General features: G+C 47.4%; 1 protein-coding gene across 2 annotated transcripts in view; it reads right to left on the bottom strand.

Moving 5' to 3' along the window:
- Stox2 (storkhead box 2) overlaps positions 1-9,412 on the bottom strand; it is a 237,571-nt gene extending 228,159 nt beyond the window's left edge. The window contains exons 1-2 of one of the 2 annotated variants that reach the window (XM_029531990.1): positions 9,173-9,411; positions 8,529-8,969 (exon numbers count right to left, since the gene is read on the bottom strand). In XM_029531990.1, coding sequence (XP_029387850.1) covers positions 8,529-8,886 — 358 coding nt within the window. In that variant the 5' untranslated portion in view covers positions 8,887-8,969; positions 9,173-9,411. Of the gene's footprint in view, positions 1-8,528; positions 8,970-9,172 lie in introns of both variants that reach the window. The other variant, XM_029531991.1, reaches the window with a different exon arrangement.
- Between the last annotated feature and the right edge of the window lie 2,288 nt (positions 9,413-11,700).

Genomic DNA, 11,700 nt, shown 5'->3' on the forward strand with positions numbered 1-11,700 from the left:
CAAGCCAGGGGAAGCAAGCCATCAAAGAACATCCCTCCATGGCTTCTGCATCAACTCCTGCTTTCTGACCTGCTTGAGTTCCAGTCCTGACTTCTTTCAGTGATGTACAGCAATGTGGAAGTGTAAGCTGAATAAACCCTTTCCTCCCCAACTTGCTTCTTGGTCATGATGTTTGTGCAGGAATAGAAACCCTGACTAAGACATATATAATAAATAAATAAATAGGCCGGAGCAGGCGGCAGGAGGGGGAGATTATTAAGATGGAAATGGGGTAAAACTTATCTTGTAGAATATTCCTTTTTCCGTGGGAGAGAAGATGTAGAAGATAGAGATTTAGATGATGATGATGATGATGATGATGATGATGATGATGATGATGATGATGATGATAGGGTAGCCGAGATTATCTAGGGACAGACACAGTTCCTAAGGTCTACCTTTCATGTTCCCATATTCGCTTTTCACAGTTAACTATTAAAGACTTTTCCTTAAACCAAGGTATTCTAATAAATTAATAACCAGGCTCTGGTGAAAGGAAATCAACCTAGACAAATTAGACTGTGAGACGCTGCTCACAGAGTCTCCGCTATCAACAAAAATTACTCAAGTGTCCCACAGTTCCATATTAACTCTAAAATTGGCAGACTTTCCAAGCTTATCCAGACCAAAGGAAAATGAGGCAAGGTGGGGTGGGGGTGGGGGAGGAGTCACCATCAGGGGGAGAAGTCACCATCAGAACCTGCAAGACAGTAAGTTTCCTTGGAGAAACAGCCAAGAGTCTGGATGAATACTGCCAGTGGGGTTCAACCGTTGGATCAATGTTGCTATAACCGGTCAGATAAAGAATGTCTCTGTGTATATATGCTGTATGTACATGTATATAGGTGTGCATGTATGTGTGTGCGCCATATGTTGAAGCCAGAGGACAACCTGAGACGACATGTCTCCTTATATCTATCTACCTTATTTCTTGAGACAAGTTCTCTCGCTGGAACTCAAGGCTCACCAATTCCACTAGATGGCCATGGGGATATCCTCCTGGCTCTGCCCCCTAGGAGCTGGTATGACTAGCACATGCCACCACCATGACCAGCTTTTGACATGAACCCTGGGGACCAAACTTGGCCGTGCACTAAACACGAAGCCCTGAAGCCTCCTATTCCATGAGGACACCAAGAGATGAGCAGGTTAGCTCCCTACACCTTCCCCGTTGCCTTGGTGACCGAGAAGGCACTTGGTTAGAAAGTCTGTGAAAACTGGAAAGGACCTGCCTGACTCAGGACTTCCAACCTGAAGTCCTCCTGCAAGGACACATAGCCGGGCACAGTTCTGAGGCCAGCTGGTGTCCCCTGCTCCCTCCTCCTCTCCGTCATCTTCACCCTTGCTGTTTTTCATAGGCCATCCTACACACAAGCTCTCTCAACACCTCCGCCTTCCCCTCTCTCATACCCTGTGTCTTAGGAGCAGATAGTATGACATATTTGCTTCCACGGCACCCAGACGCCTCTTCCATTTCACATTCCCTTAGATCAGTGACTCTCAACCTTCCTAATGCTGCAGCCCTTTAATACAGTTCCTCATGTCGTGCTGACCCCCCAGCCATAGGTTATTCCATTGCTGCTTCATAACTGTAATTCTGCTACTGTTATGAATCATAGTGTAAGAGCTGATACTCAGGATGTCTGATATGCAACCTCAAAGGGGTCATGACCTATGGGTTGAGAACCACTTCCTTAAATTAACTTCATGATGACCAATAAATTCTTTTCTCCATACACTTCCTTTCCCAAATTCAAAACAAACTTACAAGAAGACAAATGCACACTTGGGATAGTAAGTAAACAACGGAGTAATAATAAGGAAACAATAAGCCCTGGAAAGTACAAGACTTCACGAAGCCTCTCGCTGACTTTAGGCACAGCCAGCAAGCTTGGAAGTTCACTTTGTGTCTTTCCTCATATACAAACAGACACGCATTTGCTTAGAGGGTCAGGACCCTGAGTGAGGTGGTTCATAAAAATGTTTTTTTATGACTGGACGTTGATGAGCACTTAATTACATCATTGTCCCATATTTAGGCTAGTCCTAGGTTTTAATATGACAGGTAAACATCTTCAAGAAATAAGATCATATCTGAGATTCTTTCGGATTTTTCTACAAATCTAATCCAACACACTGTACTTGAAGATTCATATCCCCTCCGTGCGGAAGTATAATCCTGCATGCCTCCACTGGGCTAGCCTGGGTCAACCCTTCTGGCTTTCTCTTTTGTTCCTCAAGTACTTCAGGCTAACTTTCATGTGTAACACTGTCACTATCGCCACTGCCTACCGGCCTCATTATCCAAACTTCACCCAAAATGAGGCGCTAGAGCAGAGAGACCTTCCGCACATGCGCTTTACCATCCAGCCAGTCCTTCCGCACATGCGCCTTAGCATCCAGCTGCCGGGGGTGGAGGTGGGGCGCAGTTTCTAGCTGCCTTATTCATATTTCAGTGACTGAGGCTATGACTCAATGGCAGAGTAGTAACAAAATATGCATAAAGTCCAGGGTTCAATTATCAGCACAGCAAAAACCAAAACCAAATTTTCTTTAAATTTCCAAATGTCTGTTGGCTCACTAGACTAGAACTATCTGATTCATTCTCTACTTCCTCTCTGAGAAAGAGCAGAAAAAGTATGTGTCCCAGTTGCTAGATGAATCAAAGAAGTTTTTTCCCCCCACACTTTATTTCTTTACTTTTATGGGTATTGGTATTTTTGCCTGCATTAATCTGTGTGAGGGTGTTGGATCCCCTTGGACAGTTATGAGCTGCCATGTGGGTGCTGGGAATTGAACCCAGATCCCCTGGACGAATACCCAGTGCTCTTAACTAACCACTGAGCCAACCAGATAGAAGAAGTTTAAAGCAACTAATTCGATGGATTAAGCAAATTTAAGCTGATCTAAAGTACTTGAGCTATGAGTAGCTTCCATTTTGGTTTTTAAGTGTGCAAGTGTTTTCTGGAGAATGCATCTTTTGTTTTTTTGGGTTTTGTTTTGTTTTGTTTTGTTGTTTTTCGAGACAGGGTTTCTCTGTATAGCTCTGGCTGTCCTGGAACTTACTTTGTAGACCAGGCTGGCCTCGAACTCAGAAATCTGCCTGCCTCTGCCTCCCGAGTGCTGGGATTAAAGGCATGTGCCACCACTGCCTGGCTGAGAATACACCTTTTTATCATGTATTTATTTACTTAATGTGCATGGGTATTCTGTCTGCCTGTCTGCCTGTAGAGGGTGCCAGATCCCCTGCAACTGGAGTTGCAGTTGTGAGCTGCCCTGTGGGTGCTGGGAATTGAACCCAGGTCCTATGGAAGAGTAGCCAGTGCTCTTAACCACTGAGCTACGTCTCTAGTCCAGGGTATGCAACATTTAAAAACATATTTGTTAGGCTGAAACCCCTGTTCATCCCCAGCACAAGTTGGGAAACCCTGGCTGCCCTCCTTCCCCAAACCCCGCTCCCACAGAGAAAATTTCCCTACACAGAGAAAAATTTCTTCCCTTGGAGAAAACCCCAGGCTAAAGTGTATTGCTCCCTGTCTCCCTGTTTCCAGCAACCCACCCAAGATTGCCAACCCAGGGTCTCAGGTTTTGGCCATGTATGGGCACAATCCTGGCTGGCACCTCCCCTAAGCTCTATAAAACCCCCTTCTTTAGCCTTCACTGACCTGTGAGATCAGCAAACCTGCGGGAGAGCTGCCTCCTAAAAAACCTGCCTTTATGTACTTTTAATCTGGTCTAATCTGGCCTATAGCTGTGTCACCGAGGGAGAAAACAAACTGCCTATCAATTTTGTCTTGATAATTTACTTCTTGAAGAAGCTTCTTTAAGAAAGCAACTCGTGGAGCTGGAGAGATGTCTCGGCAGTTAAGAGCACTGACTGCTCTCCCAGAGGTCCTGAGTTCAAATCCCAGCAACCACTTGGTCACTCACAACCATCTTGGTCACTCACAACCATCTGTAATGGGATTGGATTCCTAGTCAGGTGTGTCTGAAGACAGCTACAGTGTACTCCTATACATTAAACACATAAATGAGAAGAAAAAAAAAAGCAACTTTTAGCAGCAGCCCTTGGATGCAAAACCAAAATGGTGAATAATTCACAGCCACTGTCAGCTATGTAGAAGTCTAAGGCTATTGCCGTTATTGTGCTGCATAAAACTCAGTCTTGAAAAAGAAGGGAAAGGAGGGAGGAAAGAAAATCTTACTGACATCACCTATTAAAATTTTCCAAATGAAATAACACCTGCATATTCTGAACGTTTTTAAGGCAAAGGACTAGCCTTAACTACACTGAAATGTACATTTAGGTCTTAAAAGTATACTTGCTCACAACTATTTGAATAGCTAAGAACCAAATGGAGCAGTGTTAAGAAGTCTCTGCAGATGACAGAGACAGTAGTCCAGCATCCCTGGGATCTGAAGTTAGAGGAACCGGTGAGCATTAACAGGTGGGAGAAACCCAGGAGCCCAGCGCAATGGAATAGAGGCCCACAGTGTGACTTCACACAAAGCCACAAGAGTCTAGGGCTAAGGCAGAGAGGCCCCTGGTCTCAAGCAGACTGATGGTATCCTTTGGAGGGCAAGGACTGTGGACAGCATAAGTTACAGTGTATCATAAAAGAAATCTAATACAGGACCCGTTGGTCCCCATGATGCAGATAATAAATTTGTACCTGTTGTGCCTTCCAGCCCATCTGTCACCTTCTCTGACTCTAAAAAACTTTATTAAAACACTCCTTCTCCTGGCATAAAAGCCCCTCTCCCAGTTGTTCCCAGTTCCTTCCAACCCTTCACACAGGGCCCAGGCTCCCTCCTCCACTGCGTGCCCATCCACTTCCAAACAGGGTTTGAAGTTCGCAGCCCCTGTGCACCTGACATCCGGCAAACCCTGGCTCCCGAAGCCTTCCTAGGCCAGCACACCCCACACCCACACAAAGCCTGGCTCCTCTCACCCCAGGAAACCTATTCTGCCTGCTTACAAAGGGAATATAACTTTTTGCTCATCCAAAACACACAACAAAAAACCAGGAAGCACCTAGACTGCTCAGTGCTTCCAGTTAGCACCTCAGCCCCCAAACTGACTGCTCAGCGCCTCCAGTCGGAACCCCAACCCCCAAATCGCATGCCTTATCAGTCCTTGTATCTTCAGGAAGTGACAAGAGATTGGAAAACCCCAGAGAATATGTACGGGACTTAAAGTAAAGTGTTTTACAGGACAATTTTGAAATGTGTTATGCATATTTGAAATTCTCAGTCAGTTAACAATAATGACTAGTTTCTTACATACACATATAAGTCTCCTTTTGGGGGACCGTAGAGATTAAAAAGTGACCTTTGGATTCAATTTACATACCATAGGATAGTTCAAAGAATATTTCTAAGTGGTGGATTTGAATATGCCAAATTGAAACTTGGTGTCCTTTGAGTTATTTAATTCCCTCCTTTTTGGTTGATCCTGTAATCACCACTTGGGCGTCCAACCCTCTCCGGAAAATTTTACAGCTGGTTAGAACCGTATACTTTGGGGATTACAGACACTGAAACGCTTGCATTTTCCAATGTAGATGTTTCCCACTTCCCAGTAAGCTATGAAGTAAAATACGAAGGGCAGAGCTAGACAAAAGTTTCTAGGTATTATCTATGCAGCCTCTCATCCAGGATGGCATAGGGGCACTGGCCCAGGAAATGTGCATCTGAGATTGGCAACAAAGCCTTCCTTTCTCTTCTTCACTGGGAGAATCTGAGAGAACAAGTTCATTACAAGTTTACTGTCCCTGGTGGAATCTAAGGAACCATCTAGAAAATGATCCCTTGTGTGAACGTCATTATGTACTGCCAGAGTAATAAACCGTGAGCTAACAATTGGCTGTCGGTTATTTGGGAGCCCTGCCTGTTTCATGTTCAGCAAGTAGGAATATGATGCTCTCTGCCGTGCTCACCAGTGTCTCTGGCCCTGTAGCCGACCCACATGAAGTCCTTAACTAAAATCACAGAAGAGAATGAAGGTATCTGACCACACCCTTAAGTGCAAAAGAGAAGATCAGTTGGAAGACTCACTGAAAGATACATAGTAACATTAGAATATAAACCAAAGAATCAGATTACTTAAGTATCCAAGTTAGTGTTTGCTGCCTGCTCTTGTACATAGCTTAGGTGACTCCCAGGGTAGGCTAAAATGTCAATCTCACTTTTCAAAATCAAGTTTCACGGCTTATGGTGTGATCCATCCATCCTTCCTTCCTTCCTTCCTTCCTTCCTTCCTTCCTTCCTTTCTTTCTCTTTCTTTCTCTCTTTCTTTTGATTTGTCACCAGTAGTAACATTGTGCTTCAGAATGAAAGGCTGTGTAGCCAGTCCCCAGTAGCTCCAAGAAAAAAGGAGGGAGGCCTGCCACAGACATTGACATTCCAGTTGGAGAATTTTATAGTACATCCTAATCTCTCAAACAACCCATCATTAGAACCACCATTTGAGAGGGGAAAGTGAAGCACCAGCAGATATCTTGACCCCCAAGGGGGTTCAAAAGGCAGTTGCCACCTGCATATCAGCAGGTACCACCCCCACTCCCCAGCCCCAGCTCTTTTATCTGATGCCTCCGGGTTTAAGACTAAGCATCTGCCTCCAACCCAAGACCCTAAGTTAAGGGCTAAGCACAGTCCTGCAGCAGCCAGCGCAGACTCCCATCAGGAGGAGGTCAGCCTGCGACAGGCAGTATTCATAATAACGGCAATAATCAAGCAACTTCAGTAATGGATTTGGAGCCTTTCAAATTTGTCAAAATGCTTCTCTCTGGTGAAGATGACAGATCACGCATTGCTATCTATTTATAAAGACTCATAAAATATTTTTTTAAAAAAAAAAAAATGAACATACCGAAATGTTTTCAAATGAAACTATGTTGCTGTTCCTTAGATCCCATCTCCAAATTGTAATAGTGGGGTGCAAAGGGCTCCGGATGAAACAAGAGTAAGGAGGCCATTGTCAAACTTTGCAGTTTTACAAGGGGTACATTAGACTATAAAGTACATAGATGAAAACTCCAAATCCAAACACAAAAGCAGCCTGAGGTCGAGTTTCGAAGGAAACTAACAAAATGCTGTAGAAAAGTCTGGACTGTGCGTGCACAATCTTAAGGATGACGGTTCTCCTCCAAATGTTCAAATCCTGCCCTGTAAAAGAAGTAAAGGCAGGCCAACCCTCCGAGGCGTTCATCTCGGGCCCCTTTAGTAATGCAGGCAGCTTAATTACAGGGGCTGAACTAGGGGGATGCAGGAGAGGGGGGGTTGGGGGAAGGGGGAGAATCAAGATCGATCTTTTAGACACAACAAGAAGCAAGCTTTCACTAGATGTTTGCCTGCTCCATTCAAAGGAACCTTTGCAAAAACAAATCTCTGCTACGAAAAAAAAAAAGGCAAATCACAGAAAAATAAAAATGCTATCTGTTTACCACCCGCATAGAAAACACATTAGTAGGTAAAAGCTAATCCTTCAGGGGAGGCGCGGGGACCACAGAAGGTCGCTTTACGGGCTTTTACAGTTTGAACTTTTGACCTCCTCCCAAAATGTCATAAAAGAATGTTTAAGCCCTGGAACTAAAAAGAATGCTTTCTTTATCGGATCGTTTCATAAAACATCGCTATGTGTTATATTTACTCTTAGCCACCGGGTTCGTCGTCCAAAACTAAAGTTTTCTAAGCGCCAGGTTGCCCGGGATTAAGAAAAACATATTAAGTAGGATTGCAATAAAAACACAATACAACCCTGAGTTTCAGCCACGAAAAACCCCTTTCCAGCTATTCTGCTCAGTATTTTCTTTTCTCCTTCGCCACCAACAAACTAAAAGATCAAACGTTTTCCCTAGCTCCTCTCTGTTGTCTTTTTTCTCCACCTTCAATCACACAATACTGTTGGAAGTTGCTCCACAAGCAAAGAACTGTACCTTTTGTCTTGCACGGAAATGCGGGAGAGTGAGAACGGCGCCAACACACCTGAGCCGAGCGACGCGCCCCACGAGGTCGCCACCCTGGAAAAGGATGTCGTAGGGACCGAGGCGCAGCTCAAGGGCCGGCCACGCAGACCTGGTACCACCGGAATCCCGATTCTCCGCGCTCTCCCTCGGCTTGGCCCGCACTCCCCACGCCCGCGAGGCGTGGAAAAGCTGACACCCGTAGCCCCGACCCGTGTGCACCCTAGAGCTGCCGCGCCGCCTACCTGGCCAGCCCCAGGCGCCGCCCCGTAGGGCGCGCCACCGACGCCGCCAGGAGGATCCCCTGGCCGCCCCTGAAGCGCGTGGTGAAAGGCGCAGTCCACGTTCCAAGTGCCCTAAAGTCCCCGGATTCCGCTCTCCCGAAGCGCCGCGGACCCCTTCCCCGACCGAGATGCGCGCGAGAATCCTGGGACCCCGGGAACTCGGCCTAAGCGCAGGCTCAGCGCCCTCCGGAGCAGGGGACAGGGCAGGGACCCCACAGCCCGACGGGGCGGCGGCACTCACCCAAGCAGCGGATCTGGAAGCCAGAGGGGGGTCGCAGAGCCCTGCGCGTCCAGCCCTCCCGCAGCGCCTCCAGATGCTCCTCCTTGCCCTGGATCAGCAAGACCTGCTCGTCGATCCAGCCTAGGAAAAAAGTCTCGGCCACCGCGGCTGTGACCTTCTTGTTCCAGAAGTGTTGCATGTTCTCCGCTTTGAAATCTGCGAAGATCTCGTACCCGATGTGGTGTCGGGCGAGCTGCCGGGGTTGGGTGGGAACCGGGGGCGAGGGCTGAACCGTCCCGGGCTTCTCCTCTGCGGGGCTGTCGGCCGGGCCCAGGACGATGGCCAGAGAGTGTGGCGCGATCTGCAGAAACTTCTCCATCTTAACCAGGCATCAGTCGCGCGGACTGCACTCACCGGTGCCGCCGCTGCGGGCTGCTGGAAGGAACCTGCACCGGACAGTGGCTGTGGAACGAGCAGGGAGAGTCAAGAGTCTTGCCTGACGTTGGGGGGGGGGGTCCTCACCCTTCCCCGCCCGTCCTACTCAGCGGGAGCCCAGGAGCCCCAAGGCGCAGCCCGCGGGAGGGCGCAGCAGGTCGCTGCGCGGTAGTGCCGGAAAGGGACACCGACGCAGAGCCTGCTGCCCCTCGAGGTCCCGCGTCAGTTACCTGCAGCCCCCGGACACCCTCCAGGCACCGCTCATTTTCCAGCCGTGGCACCCTAGCCTCCCTTGGCAGCCGGCAGCCCCTGCGGGGGCGGAGAGCCGGAGGAAGGGTGCCGAGGGGGCGGGCAGTTCGCCACGATCCGGGGAATTCCCTCGGCTGGACCGGGCCGGAGGAATTCCAAGAAGTCCGGTACCGGAGACACTGAAGGTGGCGGCGTTGGCAGGGAGAGTTGAGTTTAAGAGCCCAGCTCCGGGCAGATCCGGAGGGGGGAGGGGGACGCGCGGCGCCACTGAGAAGGCACCGATTCCGGAGCAGCGAAATGTCGCTCCGCCCCACGCTCCACCCCCGCCCCCACCTCCCACCTCCCCTCAGAAACAAGTGGTTTCGCTGGCTGGTTAATGTACCCTAAGAAGTAGCTTTTTAAAAAGCCTAGTCAAGCACGAAAAATTGTCATCAGTCCCTCCTCCCAACTCCAATGGACCCTCTTCTGTCTCCAGCCTGTACGCGAGCCTATCCTGGAAGAAACCCAGCAATTCCCTAGGTTAGCTATGCAACTGAGACGGAGATTATTAAGCCTTCTGAAAAACTTTAACCTTGTTTCTATGCAAAGTTCTGATTTGCATAGAAGCTCTAAAGAGACATAAGAAGTAGTTGAGCTTGCCTCAAGATCACCAGGAACACTTGGTAAAAACCTAGATTATGGTCACGAGATGGCTCAGCAGATAAAGGCGGTTGCTGCCAAGCCCCTGACTACCTGACTCTGATCCCAAGAACCCACATGGTGAGAGAAGAGAACTGACTTTGAGAGGCACACACACACACACACACACACACACACACACACACACAACAGAGAGAAGGGGGGAGGGAGAGGGAGAGGGAGAGGGAGAGGGGGAGGGAGAGGGAGAGGGAGAGGGAGAGGGAGAGGGAGAGGGAGAGGTGTTTTTTTAAATAGATAATTGGGCACCACTCCTAGGTTCTATCTCAAATGTTTTGAGTTAGTGTAGAGAGATGTGTCTCACTCGTTTTTAATTTAAAAAAGAAGAAGAAGAAGAAGAAGAAGAAGAAGAAAGAAGAAGAAGAAGAAGAAGAAGAAGAAGAAGAAGAAGAAGAAGAAGAAGAAGAAGAAGAAGAAAAGAATCACATGTACTTTTTGTGTGTGGATGTGCAGGAAAGTGGGAGTCAGGAGAAATCAAGACAGTTTATGCTCACCACACAGGTCTCTGGAAAACCGACCTCAGGGGATAGATAGGCTTGGCAGTAAGCCTTACCCACTGAGCCATCACGTTGTCTCTTTATTAGTAATTTCTAAGAAATATCTAGGCACTACTGTTATGGGTTCTTCTGGGCCATCCTCTTTTAAAAAAAAACGCTGACTTAGAAAAAAACACTCAGGTGATGGGGCGGGGCAACTAAAGTGTTCTCTGGTGGCTTCAGAGAACTTAAAAATCACAACAGTCAAACACTTTAGTCTAACTGAAGGACGACCTTGGAAACTTCACTGAACCTTGATTTCTCACGTGTATAATGGGAGTTGCGACCTGCCTCACCCTTACTGCTTGCCTGAGAAGACTCCAGCAAGGGGGTAGATCTGACTGTGTTTGCATTCAGCATGGTTCACAGGCTCCAGGTGCTCCATCACAGACACCATCCATCCAGGGACCTCAGCTGGGGTCCACATTCTCCCCTCGGAGTTTCCCCTGTGGTGCCCACTGCCTGGTGAGACCTGTTGTTTTCTTGCCTGGATGGTAATGTTCTTTTCTAAGCTTCAGTTTGCTTTCCTCTTCACTCCGTTCCCTGGGCCTGGGTCTGGGTAATGGCAGCTGGAAAACAAAAGACAGAAGGCACACTTGCGACTCTATTTTTGCTTTACATTTCTGCCCTTATTATTTTTTGCATGGTTTCAAACAAAGCTGCAAGAATTGTACCAAAAAATAAATAAATAAATATCTTCAACCAGATTCTGAAATCATTAAAATTCTATTATCTCTGCATACACCCAACTTATTTTTCTAACTTTTAAAAATCTCTCCATTATTGCTATTTTATTCTTTGTAATTGGCAAGTATCTTCTTCAGAATTATTTTTTAAGCATGTGTAAGATGTGTAAGTATGAGTGTCAGTATGTGGGTATGTACATGTAAGCGTGGGTACCCACAGACACCAGAAAAATGGCTTCAGATTCCCTGGAGCTGGAGTTAACAGGCAGCTATGAGTTGCCTAACATGAACTTTGGGAGTCAAACTCTGGGCCTTTGCAAGAGCAGCCCACATCTCTGCAACACCTGAAGTGTCTTTTAAAAAGCAGAAAGAGAGAGAGAGAGAGAGAGAGAGAGAGAGAGAGAGAGAGAGAGAGAGAGAGATCTGCTTTCTGGGTAGCAGTGGTTCATGGCCTTTAACTCCAGCATTCAGGAGATCCAGGCCAGTGGATCTCTAAGTTCGAGGCCAGCCTGGTCTACAAATCAAGTTCTAGGATAGCCAAGCCTACACAGAGAAACTCTATCTGGAAAAACCAAAAAAGAACAAACAGAA

This window comes from Mus pahari, chromosome 19, assembly GCF_900095145.1.
Source record: "Mus pahari chromosome 19, PAHARI_EIJ_v1.1, whole genome shotgun sequence".
NCBI lineage: Eukaryota > Metazoa > Chordata > Mammalia > Rodentia > Muridae > Mus > Mus pahari.